Source organism: Podarcis liolepis (genome assembly GCF_965112155.1).
Source record: "Podarcis liolepis genome assembly, chromosome: 14".
Taxonomy (NCBI): Eukaryota; Metazoa; Chordata; class Lepidosauria; order Squamata; family Lacertidae; genus Podarcis; species Podarcis liolepis.
Window position 1 is genome coordinate 43,573,981 of NC_139569.1, and position 17,768 is coordinate 43,591,748.

The following is a 17,768-nucleotide window of genomic DNA, read 5'->3' on the forward strand; positions in this document are numbered from 1 at the left end:
TTAGCACAAGCAAAAAGGAGAAAAGTTAAAAAAAAGGTTTACCTGTATCGTCCGGATAAAGGACACAGACACTCTTTCTTCAAACTCATTAACAGGAGTATACAAGTTCAAAACTTTCACAATCTGTAAGAAAAACAGATTTTTGTTTTGTTTTTTCCCTTCCCCTCTTGGTAACTTACAGGTGCTTGCTTTTCATTTAACCCTTGCAATGTTTTAAATCAGCAATCTTCAACTTTTCCAGACCGGGGCCTGCTTTTAACCCAAACAGGCATTTGGACCCCTGTTTCTTAATTATTTAACCATATATTTGTATGGTGGCAGGGCTGGTGTTGCAGGCACATCAGATCAGGCTGCAAAGCAGTAGTGGGTTCTGACCTATCAGCTGAAGACCAGCATTTTAAATTATACCTCTCCAAACCTCTCAGATACACACCAATTAAATTGCTTTGCTGGCTTAAGTCTTACACCTTTATAATTCTTCAAGAAAATCACCTTGGGTTGCAGTAAGTAGCAATGCTGGAATGCATGTATTTGAGAATATATTAGAATACCACACCCAGGCCCTACAACAAAAACAGAACCCAAATTCTATACTTGAACTATAATAAAAACCCTGGAACTTTGCCTCTAGCATAATGCCTTATTCTCCTGTAAACAAAACCAAAATACAAGGCGAAACTTATTTTATTTTTTGTAATGACTGCTCGTACAGAAAACTGCATTTGGCATGTAGGTTTTGCAGTGCTTGCTCCCTTTTCAGAATTCCGTTTTCATATCTCACAACTTCTGAAGTTAGCATTTTATCAGTGACAGTATTTCAACAATAGTTGCCAATGTGACGAATGGACACACAGTCCAAGCACCACAATGACATAACTCGGATTATAACGTAAGAAAGGCTGGCTTACCTGTGCAGTAGTTAAGGCATTGCACATGGAACAAATGGCCTCCGCATCCTCATCCGTTTTCTTTTTCACCTGCAACAACTGTGCTGCTTGGATGAGAGGCTCCAGAGTTTCTTTAGCCCCACTATTCATCAGGTTTTTGTCACGAAGCCATTCTTCAAGCTGACTTACATTGTACCTGTTAAGTTTAACACATGCACACATTAAAAACCACAATGTTTAAGGTTTTCAATCAGCCTGAACAAATGGTGGGTGGAAACTTTTTATACATGCATTAATGCTTTATTATTTTCCTTCACACAATATTCTGTAAATTATTTAACAAATGTCTTTTTCTGACCAGCTCCTGCTCCTCCTCCCTAACACAGTTCAAGAAATTATGCGCAATGCCTTTAGAAAGCAAAATACTTACTAAGCAGGAATGTAAATCCAAAAGCTCCAGCACTTTACCTAGTTCTTTACTTGCTTTTTAAAAATATATAGGGCAGAATTTTGTTTTTACCTTTCATCAATAAAAACTAAGCCCATCCCCTTAAGGAATCCCAATGCCCAAAGTTGGCAAATAAATATCTGCCCTATGAAAATTAAATTTAGCAGCTGTGCCCTACAAAACACAGACAGGGCTGCACATCTAGCTCATAACAGAGTGGTGCATATAGCTTCTTAACCCACAAAACACGACTGAGCTAGTCCCTGAATCCTTGCTTGCAGAAAAATAATTTCCCCATTACGCCCCCCAAGAATTCCATTTACTCAGGACAGAACTTCACATTATAAGGTATTTCCCCTTTCCTTTGTAATGTGGGGTTCTCTTCGATAGCACACTGTATACATGCAGACAATCCTCCCTTCATTGTGCACTGCAGCCCCCTCCACCACCACTCCTAAAAATTTTCCTGCTTATCACCCAGCCATTTTCAAAACCAAAAATAAGCCTAGCTGGGAAATGGTTAAGAAACTCTTTTTCTGCCAATTGATTTGACCTACATTACCCCTAATGTACGCATATGTTTAGAAAACATGGCTCCTCACATTATGCCATCATTTGTGACCCAGACTATAAGGTCAGTTCTGGCAATCCTTAACCCTCAGGAAGAGAGGGGTTGAGAGGAAGGAACACATGAAACAAGTGTATAACTCAAGTAATATAACACTCTGCACAGTGGGTGTAAAATCCACTGCCTCGTTGCGTTTAGGAAAATCACCAGTTTGGCAAGTATATGAACTTGTCAAGAATAATTCTCTTTAATGCAGTGAATTCCCAAGTCTAAAAATAACCTTAAAATCAACCACCTGGTTCAGGAAGAATTCACTATTATGTCCAGCAAGTATAGCCAAAAGAGCTGAAAACTTTTCAGAAGATATCCTCACCTTATCTGCATCCCTTTGCTCCAGGAGCACATATCTTTCCGCAGGAGGAGGTTATTGAGGGTCACTGCTCCAATGATGTAGAACATCTGCTTGACTACCTGTTTGATCAGCTCTGGATCCATTCCATGCTGACACATGATTGAGTGGAAGGTATTCAGCTGTCGGATGATAGAGTCCAGTGTGTATGTCCCTTCATCAGCAATGCTGGAGGTTCTCTTTCGGAGACCAGTTGGTTTCACCCCCGACACCCCTTGGATAGTTTCATGCTCCAACATTCCTGAAACTGGTTGACAAGATGATGATATTTATTTATATCCTTTCCCCCAGAATTGAGACTCAACGTGGCTCACAACATTAAAACAAATACAAATAAAACACAAATCACTAAAAACACAGTTAAAAGTAATTGACCAATCTACAGAATTAAAACAATGTGGCCCATGAGGACATTTCCCCAAATCACGCCCCCTCACCCATCAGTGATAGGTGGGAAGACAGGGTTAAAACACAAGCAGGGAACAGGTTTGTGCAGCCAAGACAGCAGGATTTAACTCCCAATCATCAGAGTGGTGATTAAATCCTGTTCAGTTCAAGCGCCCCAGCATTTCTGTTGAATCCCCCAGTTTTTGGAGGCTCAAACAAGAGCAGGGTAGTTTGGGGTAACTGTGTGAAAGCCTTTGCAAAAGTGCTTTCAAGCAGTGCTTTGCCACATTTTAAAGTTCCCAACAAGCAAGACTTTGAAGTACAGCATCACCTGACACCATTGTGATGCCAGGTGATTGACAGGAAGTGGCTTGGACCATGACAATGGAGTGGTGTACCAACCAGTCAGCTGAAAAGGCCATGTCATTGGTATGTCCTGCCATGTGTGTTGGGCCAATGATGTGCTCCAGCAGCTGTTATGAACTGTCATGGCAGCCATGAAATCCTGTGCTGGACCCATCAAGGCAACCTCAGCATGCATATTAAGATATCCCCAAACTAATGTCCAGGTTTTTCCCAACATCATCACTGAGATTGCCCCCAAGAAGCCCACAGGGAAGATTTGAGAGCAATAGTATTCTCTCACTGTTGTTCTCCAGCAACTGGTATTCAAAGGCATATGGTCTCTGATCCTGAGGTAGTATACAGTATAGCCATTGGGACTCACAACCTTATCTTCTATAAATTTGTCCAATCCCCCAACTGTCGAATTCCCCATTCTGATTTTCGCTTGTCCAGGTAAATCAGACTTCTTTTAGTAAGCTTTGACTGCTGTTTATAATGAAAAAAGTATATATAATGTCATCTCTCTTAGAAATAAAAGCTCTTCTTTTAACAGTGGAAATCGGAGTCATAGGCGTAAACGGCAGAGATGTCTAGTTAATTAGAAAAGGAAAACACAGGTTTCTAATTTTTTTTCTCTCTTCATTTTGCCTTACCAATCATTGGCTGCAGAATATTCTCCAACACTCTGACAAGCTGCTGGTAGATCTGAATGGCCAAGTCACTCAGCACTTGTCTGTATTCAGCAAGGTCAAAGTTAGTGAGGCAATGTTCATTCTGACGAGGTGTGTTGTGCTTCATGAAACCCTGGATTTGCAGAAGACAATGGTGCACATTTGTTGCAGTTTGTATTTATGCGTTTCCATTACGTTATTCAAAACACTCTGGATGGGCAGCATGTTTCAAAAACAGTCAACGAGTTCCGTGCCCTCTTGCCTTCCAGCCTTGCTATCAAATGCCTTCCAAAGGAGCAGAGGCTCAGTACTTTTTTCAGAGCAGGGGGCAATGATGTAATTTGCTGGAGTGGTATTTGCCAGTGCTGTAAGCCTGGGGGGGTTGGGTGTAGGACATTGTTATGTAAGCTGGAATGAGACTGACCCAAGATTACCCAGTGAACCTCATGGTGATCAGGGATGGGAACCCAAGTCTCCCCAGCCCAACATGCTAAGCCTTTACCAGTTCAGGCATTTTTTTATTTTCCCTGGGGGTGTGGCTATGGACTCTTTGGGGTGTGGCTCTGGGGACTGTCGTGATTAGCTTCTGCACTTTAAAATTTACCACTACACCACTGCCAAGAACAGATACAACTCTTGCTCTTGTCAATACTCTCTGTCCGCGGCTTACAAATAGAAGCCAGGCTTTCATCTTGAACAGGCAGATCTAATGCCTTCAACCCATTTTGTACATGCAAAGTCAAAATTAAAAGTGAAAAACATAAATGGCAAGACTTGCCTCTTCACCACTGTACTGCTTCAAGCAGTGCAAAAATCGGCATGTGTTAGACAGCCAGAAGGAAACGGTTTCAAAGTCATCACCTCTTTTCTGAAAACAGATGAAGAAATAAATACAGTGTGCATGAAAAGACAATTAGAAGAAAACATGGTCACAGTTAACTGCTTTAATTGCTATGTTTATAAAGTATGGAAACAAAACTGCCATTTTTCCCCCTTGTCCCCATATCGTTTGCTGTGCAACACTAAGTGTTAATTATCCACACTGACATTGTCATTAAATAATAAACGTACCTTCAAGATTTTTTTGATGCCATTAATAGTCGAAGTTAGCAAGGACCTCACTTTTTGGTCATCATTAAGATAGTCAGCATGGCGGACACACATGAACAAAATGTATGCTGGCAATCCTGGGATTAGGTTGACTGCCACACCTCGTGGCTTCAGATCTGAATAAGAACACAAAAGTATGCACATGTAAATTCATAAACAGCTTTGCTGTGTTTTATATGGCCTGGTAAAAATGCAGCTCTCCAATTTACCAGAATTGTTCTGGGACCAGTTAGTACTAATACTTTTTATTTGATTTCAAAGTTATGTTTCCTCTTCCAGTTTTCTGGAAAAAATTATCTGTGCCCAGAACAGAACAGAATAATGTGAAGTTACAAAAGGAAACAAAGAGATATGTAACGCAACTGATATGAAGAGCTGAACTTTCTCGGTGAATGGGGATTGTTTCCTTTTCTCCAACGTTAGATAAACTGGTCCAGTTTCAAGAAACACTCCACATTCATAGGCAAAAAGACTGATTCATTTTATAAACAGAAAGTCTTCTTACCTAAAATCAGGTTCTTGACAAGCTTTGGCTCATCTTCCTTTTTATACTCTAACATCCCCTGAAAGTCCTTTTCTTTCCTTGGAATATTGACAGGATGGATTGGCTCATCAATTATTTGTCCAGGTGAAATGTTATCCATCTGGCCCACTACATCAAGAAATGGAGATTGATTTGTTTATTTTTAAAAATTGCTATCTGTCACAGAACCTCCCAGTTTTAGACAATAGGATTGATACTAAATTCTGGAGTACTATCTGTCCATTCATTTCACAGTATGTTGGCTGTCTAGCTCATCTACAGGGTGTATTCCCAAAGGAGTAAGTGCGTACTTTTCAAATTAAGTTATTAGACTTACGATTCTTTCTATAGTTATGGGATATTAGATCTTTCAGGCTGCATCGCACACCCAATATGACAGGATTCACAGTTGTAGTCAAGCAAATAAATCCCCCCTCTAAGGGGTCCTTCACCATGAGAATAGAAGCTTTCTCACAATGTGTGAAGACATGCAATCCAGGATCAAAAATGTTTGTGCTGAAGATCTTTGGACTCCCTCTACTTTTCCAAAGCTCTATTTAGGCATACTGCAACCAGTCTGGAAGGTTTGTCTGTATAAAATAAGTGAACCATCTACTGCAATCAGTAAAAAACTAGTAAAACATATACAAATTCCAATTTGTATAGATTCCCTTCTAGAAAAGAAGGTAATGCACAGGACTTTGCTCTATGTTCAGGTGTCACTTTGGACATTCAGGTAAGTTCACCTACTACTGGTATCACAACCTTCTTCCTCTTGGCAAACTATTGTTGGTTATCCTATAAGCATTTCCGTGACTTCTTTCTCTTCCCTTTCTGGTCTCTGCTTCCTTTAAAGCACATACAAGGCAACGAAGCACCACAGCTCACTTCTAACAAGCTACAGGTGCCCCCACCCCTCACAAAAGCAAGATACTAAATACAGACTGAAAGCAACAACTCTTGGGCAATCTCCTCTTCTCGTGTCATGCGCATACAACCAGGAAGGGGACAACCAGAGTGTTCACATTCTACATAAAATGTGTGTTTATGCCTTAAAAAGTTGGAACAGTAAAAAGGGTGAGATCTTACTAGGGATAAAGGAGCAAAAGGAGGTTTTTCTATACTCTAAAGCTACAATACTATGCACACTTACTTGGGAGTAAACACTACTAAAATCAGTGGGACACTTCTGAGTAAGCATGAATAGGATTGGGCTGTATGTCTGTTCGTGACCGACTCTGGGGTCGCGCGCCCATCTCGCTTAAGAGGCCGGGGGCCAGCGCCGTCTGAGGACACTTCCGGGTCACGTGGCCAGCGTGACGAAGCTGCTCTGGTGAGCCAGCACCAGCGCAGCACACGGAAACGCCGTTTACCTTCCCGCTATAAAGCGGTCCCTATTTATCTACTTGCACCCGGAGGTGCTTTCGAACTGCTAGGTTGGCAGGCGCTGGGACCGAACGACGGGAGCGCACCCCGCCGCAGGGATTCGAACCGCTGACCATGCGATCGGCAGGTCCTAGGCGCTGAGGTTTTACTCACAGCGCCACCCGCGTCCCTTCCTTTTCCAAAATGTATGCTAAAAAGAATGCCCTCAGCAAACTGCCCCCCAAGCAAATTCTGGCATGTTGAACAACTAGAAACTTTCCTCCATCTTTCATTCTTGTGTCAATCCACAGCATAATGACAAAGCCATTAGAAAATTGCCAAAGGCAGTCCACATCACCCCAGTACATCACAGTGCTGTGCGATTTTAAAAATTTTCAACATCTTGCCTTCATACCTGGATCCATTTCAACATGCAGTGCTAAGCCGACCGTGGCTTAGCACTAAGAAGCAAACATGTGGGTTCAAAAACAAACCTTGGTTGGGAGTGAGACAAACTACGAGCCCAGGTTCAGGTATTAACACTTAAGCCAAACCATGGATTAGCCCTGGGTGGAACAGCACCAGCAGAACCAAGGAAGGAGCACAGAAGCTGTGATCTTCACTCCAGGAAGCTGTACATTTCCTCGTTCACACTAAGCCATGGCTTGGCTTATTGTTACATGAGAACGGGGCTGTACGCTGTGCAATTCAGGAAGTGAACATCTAAAACACACTGATCGGTGCCTATTCTTCAGATAGATAGATTATGGTCATAGACCAATACAAGTTTGTACACACAGGATAGTTAAAACAGTAAGAACAAAACATAATAAGAAAACACAAGATTAAGAGAGGAGCCAACAGAAAATGTACTTTACCATCTGCTTCCTAATATGCATTGAGGCAGAAAAAGATTAGCTACCTTTTCAGTACCATAAGAAGTCATCACTTAAACAAGATATCAGAATCTGAGTGAGTCTCCCAGAGTTCTTAAAAAATGGACTATGCTTCAAGACTATATTTAATATGGCAAAGGGAAGGCAAGAATTAGAACTTAGCCACTCCCTACTAACCCTTAACCAAGTGAAAGGTCTCAATGTAATCTGTAGGTGAGCAGCTTTTTTTCTTCTTAAGGTGTTCTTCCTGCAGACAATGCTTAGTAAACACAGAAGTCTCTGATTTCTCGATGTTCCCTCCTTGAAAGGCAAAGTACAATCGAGAGAGGGAGGAGGGAGGGGCTATGAAGCAAGCAGGGAGCTGTTTTCCCCAAGGTAAAGAGCTATTTTACCTTGCACAGTAAATATTCTACCTGGCAGACAATGACTTATTGGTCAAAGTCTTCCGCCAAAATGACTAAGCTGGGAAGCCATGATTTCCTCTTGCACAGGCATTTATAAGGCAATCATTACCAAGGCTAAAGGTACAGCCATGCCCATTAGCATTTTAATTCCATGATGCATTGAGAGCATTATTGATGCATTTATTTCATCTATAAAAGTGTATGAGTAAACTGAAAACTGCACACAAACCTACAAGGGAAAGTAGCAAATGAGCAAGAATTCAGTATGTTCCTTGAAGAGAAGGCCTTGTTCACTTGGAATCAGTTTGATATCAATCTACTGTGCTACTGTTTCAATGTACCCTCACTTCTAAATACAGCATGTTTCATGGGGGAAAGTCAACTTGACCTTGAATACTTGTGAATACAAGATGCTTATCCTGCAAGTTTTTGTTTTTGTCTCTCTCATTCACACACGTGTATTTTCAAATTGCCTTCCAAATGATTCCTCCTGCAAATTGAGAAATACTTTTACCTTCTGCTCGACATTGTCTTTTTTACTATTGTTGTTGATGATGTTCAAATGGGAAACTAATAACTGAACCATATATCCAAAGGTTTAGTTATTTAAAATGGCATCCTGGGGAAGGCTTCTATCCATAGCTAATATTCCTGTGCCAGACTTCTTAGATGGTGAACAGCTGTGCTGGTGGAGGAACTCAGAGCTGCTGTAGTGAAGGTAGAAAGGGCCCCTTGGACAGATTGCTTTTCTACTAATTTCCACATGTAAAAGCTTCTAAGGACAGTGTTCCTCTTCTGCAGAAGGGCTTCTGCCAGTGCCAGTACCACAGGGGCAAGAGGCAAGAGCAGAGCAATACTAATCCCACTGAGGGAGCAGCAGAACAGAGCAGTGGGTCCACGGCCACATCTGAAGATGTTCCAGCCGGTATCAGCCAGGGCAGAAGGTGTTCCTCCCAACTTGTGATGTCAACTCTAAGGCTAGCATAGCTGAGAGACCCAAGATCAAAGCCAATGGTGGATTCCCGGGATCTGGGTTAAGTTGGTCCAAAGCCAATGGCAAGATCAACTCCTTCTTTTGGCTCCTTCCACTTCCTACCATCAGTGGGAGAACCACTGGAAGGTGGTGGAGAGGAGACCATGCACCATCCTAACAACCCTTCCCCACCATTAAGATCTAAGTGGTGCTAGGATTGTACTCTAACCTCCCAGTTCTCCCGGTGCAAGTGCTAGCTCTCCTGATTGCAGTGAAATCCATGCATCCATGCATTAAAGGTGAAATCCATGCATCAACTCAGGGATTCTAACTCCAATGCCAATGTGGTCTCTTAATTTGCTACCCTTGGAAATTCCTTCCTGTTACATAGTAGGAAGGCGCCATCTCTGTTGTCTTTCTGGCACCTCCCTCTTTCAACAACCCTTCTAAGTGGATATATTTATCCTGGTCTGCATCCATATCACGGCTGCTTTTAACTGTGGGTTTGTGTCAGAGCTGCCCGAGGTCCCAGCTCACAAAGGACCAACGCCAGTTCGTTGTTATATACAAAAGTCTTTATTGAAGTTCAGTTTCGCTTTCACAGCCGTAGCGTGCAGCTCTACGTCTGAAACTCTAGACCGCTGAAGCTCCGTCTGAATCTCCTCCCCCCAGACACCAGTTTAAGACTCTAGCCTTGCTCCACCTCTTCCTCTGCTCTTTCCTCCTCTGGCTCCGCCTGTCAGCTGGGGTCTCGCCCTTCCTAGACTCTTCTGACGCTGAGTCCCCTGAGTCTTCCCCCTGCCTCCGGCGGGCTTTAGGACCTGGTTCCCAATCCGGGTTTTCTGCTGTCCCGCGCACCTGTACATTCGAACTTGGCGCGCGCGCCCAGCCGGCAACCTTCCTCCTGACTGTTACACTGCTCCTGTCACTGCTTCCCCCTTCGGGGAGGCTAGCTGGACCTGACCTCCCCTCCGTTCCCCCACTCTCCGATAGAGGCGTGGTCAGCCCTGACTCATCTTCTCTCCCTGCTGGAGGAGACGCTGGCCCTGACACATGGGACTCTTCCCCCCCACTACGCTCTGGTGGGGAAGCTGGTCCTGATCTCCAGCTGCTGCTTTGGAAGTCCCCGCTGGCCCCTTGTTTCTGGTGTGTCCCCCCAGGGACCCCCCTTGCCCTGACCATCGGCGCCTCCTTCTGGGAATCTTCTGATTCGCTGGAGAAGCTCATGGAATCTCTCGGGTCACTGTCATACTCCCCTACGCTGCCCTCAGATTCTTCCCCTTCGCTCTCCATTTCCTCTCTCCCCTGTGCCTCTGTTCCTGAGCCCCTGACAGTTTGTTTTTAAATGTTTCTATTATTTTCATATGTTTAATTGTTATCTCACTTGTTTTAAGGCTGTAGCTGTTTCATTTCTTATATAATTGTGTATTTTATTGCCATAACCCACTCTGGGACTTTGTGCTAAAAGGTGGGTAAGAGTCCAAACAAACAAACAAAGTCTTTTCTGAGATGGCCATCGTAGGGAGGGAGGGGGGTGGAATCCATAAGCAAAAAATATTACTATAGATTCTGAGGCACCACATTCTCATATTTCAAAAGAAATGAGAGCCTTCTTATTAGCCAGCTGTTCTTGTTTGAAGTACTTGCTCTTGGCAAAAGTCAAACACTGCCCTTTATTAAACAGAGAACGAAATGAATTTCAACTCACAACCCATTTGCACTCAGATCCCAAGATAATCCATACCCTTTCCTTAGCATAGTCACATTAATTACTATTTCGGGATACTATCATATGCATATACACACAAGTTCAACATTTTTCTAGTTATTGTATCTACTTGTCAACAGCTGGAGACTTATTGCCTCTTTCATATAGTAAAGCAGGTCAACGTTTGCGCCGCCAGACAAGAGAGAAAAAGTTTGACAACACACAGATACCGTACCTTCGAGTTCATCAATCTTTTTTGCATAGACTTTAAGCTGCTTTTTCAGTTTGCGAACAATCTTGTCCTGTTTTTCAAGCTGCTCCATTAAATCCTAAGCAATAAAAGTTGAGAGGGAAGGATTAGGTACTTAAAAGTGCTGTCTATAACGACAGACAGAGCAGAACCAGTACTGTTAGTGCTACAAGAGGAGCTGAGCGCAGCTGAAAGGCGATGCTGCCATCTGGCTGAAGTTTGCAAGCCTGCACGCTGCCTAGAACATAAGCAAGACAATTATATAAAGTATGTTGAAACATGTGCAGCATGACAGACACAGAATTCTTCTGCAGGCACATTTTACGGCTATCAATATACAGTGGTACCTCGGTTTAAGATCAGCCTTGTTTACGAACTATTTGGTATACAAACTCCGCAAAACTGGAAGTAGTGTTCCAGTTAACGAACTTTACCTTGGTCTATGAACGGAAGCTGAACGGTGGAAGGGCACCGGCAGCAGGAGGCCTCATTAGGGAAAGTGCGCCTCCATTAAAGAACGGCTTTGGTTTAAGAATGGACTTTCGGAACGGATTAAATTCGTAAACCGAGGTACCACTGTATCTACATCCAACTTTCTAGGTTCTTTGTGGGAAGCCACGACAAGTGGTATTAATGTGATTTGAACATATGCCATGCATGTGACCTGGGACTCCCATCTCCCAGCCACTATGGCCAATGGTCAGGGATGATGTAAGTTGGCCTCCACAGAAGGCCATAGGTTTTCCAACTCTGTTCTATTGTCATGTCTATTTCAGGCTTGTGGAGATTCCACAACCACTTATTACTTTTTAGACATACAGAGGAGACTTGAGGAAAGAGTGGGAAGTCTGAAGCCCCCTCCCACTCTGGGTAGAACCAAAAGAGCAGGGTGGGGGACCCCAACAACATTTGAACCAATTTTTGCAAAGCTGGGAGACTGAAGTATATCGTTCTTCAAACTGCATTTTAACGCCACCCTCTACTAATAATTTAAATTACAAATATTATTGCACAGCCTCCCCAACAATTCCCCCAATGTTTTTGGTACCACTAGATATCAGTTTTAATATTGAGGGATGCCATCTAAATCAGGCATAGGCAAACTCGGCCCTCCAGATGTTTTGAGACTACAATTCCCATCATCCCTGACCACTGGCCCTGATAGCTAGGGATGATGGGAGTTGTAGTCCCAAAACATCTGGAGGGGCCGAGTTTGCCTACACCTGATCTAAATGCTTATCTAAGAGCAAATCTGGAATCTCTTTTTCAGAAAGCAAAGTATACAGCTAAGAGAGTCTGCTTCAGTCATGCTGCTGTATTCATATTAGTAACAAAGACGCTGACACAAATGACACAACAGAAAGCTCTTGGGAGAGGAACGACATTGATGAAGTTTTCTGAAAAGGATTTCCTTCAACAGTGGACAAGGCAGCCAGCTCTTCAGTTAGTGCTCCAGAGTAGCAAACAAAGAAAGAGAGTTGGCACAATGTACACAGTACATACAATCATCCGTTTGTAAAGTGAAATCCGGTACGACTGATACTTCATGGGATCATCTGCATATAACTCCTCACAATACTGAAAAAACAGGTATAAAGTGTAGGTTCTTCCCATTCTTTAAAGGCGCTAGCATGTCAACAAACTTCAGAAGAAAAGGCAAGTTCAGCGACATTGATTTTGAGACAGACTTAGGCTATTAAAACAGCGTCAATCTCCCTACAGACCAGGATGCAAAAGTCACAGCCTTTAAGATGCACACAACAGAGGGGAGGGAGGTTTTATGGTCCATTTATTACTATAAAACCCCCGGAAAAATATGGCTTTAAAAATATATACCTCACAAGCAGGCAGAAAATCAAAATGCCTCAACAACATTCAGTGATTACTACCCTCTGAATGGGTACTGTCAGGAATATTTAAACCCAGCTGGGTCATGGTGGTCAGTTCTCACGTCATACCATAGAAAAAGATGAAAAGGAAAATGGGGACTCTTCTGAAAAAAATGAAAGCTGGAAGGACTAATCCCCCTTCTAAGTGGTTTACACATTTGGGGCAACATCAGAAACTGTGTGCTTCTGTTCAAATGCCGAAGCTACAAGCTGTTTAGTTTCCACTTTTCATCTATCTGATTGCCTTGGATTGTCCTCAGAAGGATGGACAGTTATATAAACTGTCTTAGTTGTTCCTTTGAAAATCAATAAAAGTGTGGTTTTTTAAAAGTTTCTTTCAGCAGGTACATTAACGAATGTAGCCCTTGCAGCATGGCATTGGCATGTACAACTGCAATTAAGCTGTCTAAGAAGTTAGGCTATATGATAAACAATGCTACAGACAACGGCAGAGTTTGAAGAATGATAATGAATACTGGTTATTATGGGGTTAATCTTCATGAAGCACCAGCAGGAAAACGTGATGTTGTGGAAATGCAAGAATGCCAATACTCTAAAGCTAGATATGGGAAGCTTGCTGAGGAAGAGAATTGTCTCCAGAGGAGAACATAACACACCTACCATAGCTTGGCATTGGGTCTGTATGGAGGAGGGACAAGCACTGGGCCAGCTGGAGTTCTTGACTGAATGGACTAATCTCCTGCTAAAATACTGGCCAAAGTTTGGCTTTCCAATCCCTGAAAACACACCTCCTCCCCAAGTTTCTAAAATAAATGAAGTAGCAGCAACGGAAGGTGCAAGCCTACAAGACGGAACTTGAAAAAGGCTTGATGTTTTTTGTGCAGCTGGCTGCATCACTAAGATTATTTAGCTATTCTGCAGAAGTACTGCAATAGCTTCAGGACTAACCAGTAGCATCTGGATGACAGTGATCAAAGGGACCTTCCTTTTATAACTTTGTAAGCGCTGTGGGTTAAACCACAGAGCCTAGGACCTGCCGATCAGAAGGTCAGCAGTTCAAATCCCCACGACAGGGTGAGCTCCCGTTGCTCGGTCCCAGCTCCTGCCAACCTAGCAGTTCGAAAGCACGTAGATAAATGCAAGTAGATAAATAGGTACCGCTCCGACGGGAAGGTAAACGGCGTTTCCGTGCACTGCTCTGGTTCGCCAGAAGTGGCTTAGTCATGCTGGTCATGACCAGTGATGCAGCCAGCTATACGCTGGCTCCCTCAGCCAATAAAGCGAGATGAGTGCCACAACTCCAGAGTCGGCCACGACTGGACCTAATGGTCAGGGGTCCCTTTACCTTTAAACATGTGTTGCACTCAAGAAAATTGGGAATCTGGAATGTTGCCCCCCTCCAACCCGCTCAATAGTCTAAAAATGCCCCTAGGCAGGGCCGGGGAACCTGTGGCCCTCTATTAGACATCCTGTCTGAGACTGCTGAGAACTGGAATCCCTCATCTTCTCCCTGCCTTAAGACTTCCAAAAGCAGAGAGAATCTCATCAAGTTTTATTCACCATCCTTGGAAGAACATAAGTAAGTCACCAAAGCAAGAAAAGCCACTTCCTCCCTCCTTCTGAAGACCTGAAGAATCAAGACATTGAATCTTGCTTTGGAGGCAGTCACTGTCTTCAAAACCTATTGCACACGTGCTTGCAATGACTTCTCAACACACACACAGTTTATTAAGATTTGACTTACTAGGTTTTCATTAGTCAAGCGGGTGATCTCATGTTGTAGGCTAGCTTCTATACGGGCTTCTGGGGGCAGCTGCAGGTTCTGCGCTAACAACTGCTGCTGGCGATTGTTCTCCTCCTTCAAACTCTGAATCTCTCCACGGAGGGCTTCCAGTTCATTGTCATGGCTCCTCTTCTGAGACTGCAGTTGAGATTCCAGTAGCCTACAAAGCCACAGAAAAACAAAGGGCATTTGGGGGAGACAGAGAGAAAAGGGGGAGATGAGGAGGAAGAAGGAAAACACTTTTTTAGAATCTGTGTTGAAGATGGTCACCAAAGGTCTAAATACTGTCATCAAAGCTCAAGTGTACATATCGCTGCCCAGCCCATTTATATGGAGAAAGAAAGAAAACCAGAGAGTACTCTTTAAACCTATTTAGGTGATTTGGACCAAAATCCCATTTGCCTAACAATGAGATGTATAGCAAAATTAAAATTGACTTGGGTTTATAATGCCTTGGCTTCATATTTGTTTAAAGGATCTCTATTATACATAATTACAAAGCCTGTGCCATTTCAGGCAAGAGATTTTTGGGCACCATTTGCAAGGGCAAGAATATTTAGTTTAACATTATATTTTACCACCTCTGGGAAAGGGGTGGAGAGGCATTTGGATTTTCTGCCTCGGGCATGCAGTATCTCGGGCTGTCTCTGGTTCCTATGACTCAAGGTTTTGTTAATCAATCCATAAACGCCCTTGGAACCTCAAAAATACATGCCAATCATGATGTATTTAAGTGAAGGCACATAACAAGGCCATAAAGGAGGAAGTCTTATTTATGCTGCTCAGAAAGAAGCTGAAGTATCCCACCCAAAAAACTAAAAGAATGTAGTAAAGGTATTGCTAGAGGGATACGGATGGAAGCAATAAAGTATCATGCTGACTGTGCTGCTGATTCACTGTGTGGGCTTGGGAATGCGAACAAATAATTCATTTGCTGCTTGTGAATTATAGGAGGGAAGGAACAGAGGAAATGAATGGGGGGCGCTGGAGAACTGAGATTAATGCTAAAATTGCATCTTCTACAAATGAGCACATACCTCAAGCTGAGCAGCTCCATCAGACACACTTTCAGGGTTTAAATAGACCTAAGCAGACCAGCTAACAGCTACATTGACCAAGCACATAAAAGGTAAATATGAATAATTTACCTTGCATTTCTCTGCCCCTTGCTCTAGAACCTTTCGCTTCTAGAACACGGACAAAAGAAACAAAAGCTACAGGGCCACCTCTTCCCTCGCTTACTCTCCAGCATGGTAACTACTCGCAAGTTAGCGTCTAGCAGACTTACAAACACAGTAGTTAATGTTTAGTGTTTTGTTAGCACAAGAAAAGAAAAGACACTGGTTAAAATAGCATTTGTAATAAAAAACGGGAAAAAAACCTATGTTGGTTAACTTGTTTGGTAAAAGTATACAATGAACTACTCTTGTCATTTGAATGCCAAAGTAACTAAATTCAGAGCAAACTGAGAAGTGGGTGCTCAAGGAAGGGTTTTTAAAAAGCAAGATGCCTTTCAAATGAGTGGGTGCACCTGACAGTCATGCACACTTGATGTCATTACAGTGGTGCCTCGCACATAGGCGCCGACTCCATGGGGCCTGAGGGGGCCCGAGCCCCCTCAAAAATTCGTTTGGGGGGGCTCTGCCCCCCCAACAATCTCGGGCGCCCCTCCAGCAGAGCGCCACCGCCGCCCCTCTCCCAGCCCAAAATGCACAGGGTCGGGCTGCATGCCTCCTGCCCTCCCTCCCGAGCAAAAGCTCCACCCAATTTCCTTCGGAGCTGATTAATAGGCGCAGCACGCTCTCCCCTATTCGCTCACGAGGAGGCGGCGCCACTTTATCTGCATATTCATGAGCTTATTTATTATTCATGAGCTTTCGCAGGCTCCCCCAATGTTTTTTATAAGTCGGCGCCCCTGGCCTCGCAAGACGAAATTAATCCGTTCCACGAGTCTCTTCGTCTTGCGGTTTTTTCGTCTTGCGGTTTTTTCGTCTTGCGAAGCACGGCTATTAGCGGCTTAGCGGCTATTAACGGCTTAGCGGCTATTAACGGCTTAGCGGCTTTAAGAAAAAGGAAACAAACTCGCAAGAACTCGCAGGACGTTTCGTCTTGCGAAGCAAGCCCATAGGGAAATTCGTCTTGCGGAACGACTCAAAAAACGGAAAACTCTTTCATCTAGCGAGTTTTTCGTCTTGTGAGGCATTCGTCTTGCGGGGCACCACTGTACAGCTTTTAAAAATGGCTGTTTTCTTTATTTGGTATCTGCTAGTGTCTCCCTTATTCACCATGAGTTAGAACAGGCAAATAACATATACAGAATGCCTTTAATTTTTATGTGTTTCGCTCTGCCTATTTCAGACCATGGTAACCATTTTGTGCTGAACTATTCATCAATTGTTGGGGGGGGGCGTTAACAGCGTATGTAATAATATGGCTTGTAGACATTTTTAACAGGCTCCAGGATTTGGGGGGCTCTCTGAGAGCTGGGTTCTCGTCCTTTAGCCACCATGTTTCCACATAAGAAAACAAAAATCAGCAAGAAGCAGATGGATGGCCAACAGTGGCTCCTCCTCCTCTTTTCCTTGCCGTCACAGGGAGAGGGTGGACGAGCTGAGCTCACTAGCTAAGAAGGAGAATCAGCTACCATCACTACAAGCCCTCTCCTGCTATATGCAGAAGTCCTATGTCTTATTATTTGTAGCTCAGACACATCTGCATCTTTATTTTTATGATTCAGAACTTCCACCGCAGCAAATCTGGGATATAACTGGTCAATAGTGGACCTCTACCAGATTGTGGGGCCCAGCTAACGCCCCACCATGCCACTTGCAAACGCTGAGACTGATTTGAAATGCCAGCCTTGGGGGGTTCCATTCTTCCCTTGTTTTAATAAACCCATTTGGATTCAGTCTTGTTAAATGACTATAAGAAACAGCATTGCAAAAGCAGGTCCACAGCATGTTAGTAACACGAGAGAGAGAACGCAAGAAGGTCCGTCCTGAGAAGTCTTATAACCTGTTGGCTTGTTTTAGCCCTTCATATACCAGCCACAGCTCTCCGTCCTCATTCAGCATATGATAGTCCTGAAGAGATGATCTTCCAAGCAAATTGTTTTGTTTTGTTTTTAAATGCAAAAAACACAAAAAGGGATACATGATGGTGATGGTGTAGCATGCTAATTAAAAGGACAA

General features: G+C 43.3%; 1 protein-coding gene and 1 long non-coding RNA gene across 7 annotated transcripts in view; one reads left to right on the forward strand and one right to left on the reverse strand.

Annotated features, from left to right (window-relative positions):
- Positions 1–17,768, forward strand: part of LOC310693666 — a 321,657-nt gene that overhangs the window by 107,368 nt on the left and 196,521 nt on the right. The window lies entirely within an intron of this gene.
- The window catches only part of MYO5A (myosin VA), a 124,404-nt gene that overhangs the window by 5,423 nt on the left and 101,213 nt on the right, over positions 1–17,768 (reverse strand). For 2 of the 5 annotated variants that reach the window (XM_083475520.1, XM_083475519.1), the window contains exons 30-39: positions 14,539–14,737; positions 12,448–12,522; positions 10,930–11,023; positions 5,331–5,477; positions 4,787–4,941; positions 4,494–4,583; positions 3,698–3,848; positions 2,277–2,559; positions 909–1,083; positions 43–123 (exon numbers count right to left, since the gene is read on the reverse strand). In XM_083475520.1, coding sequence (XP_083331646.1) covers positions 43–123; positions 909–1,083; positions 2,277–2,559; positions 3,698–3,848; positions 4,494–4,583; positions 4,787–4,941; positions 5,331–5,477; positions 10,930–11,023; positions 12,448–12,522; positions 14,539–14,737 — 1,450 coding nt within the window. Of the gene's footprint in view, positions 1–42; positions 124–908; positions 1,084–2,276; positions 2,560–3,697; positions 3,849–4,493; positions 4,584–4,786; positions 4,942–5,330; positions 5,478–10,929; positions 11,024–12,447; positions 12,523–14,538; positions 14,738–17,592; positions 17,674–17,768 lie in introns of all 5 variants that reach the window. The other 3 variants (XM_083475517.1, XM_083475518.1, XM_083475521.1) reach the window with 3 other exon arrangements.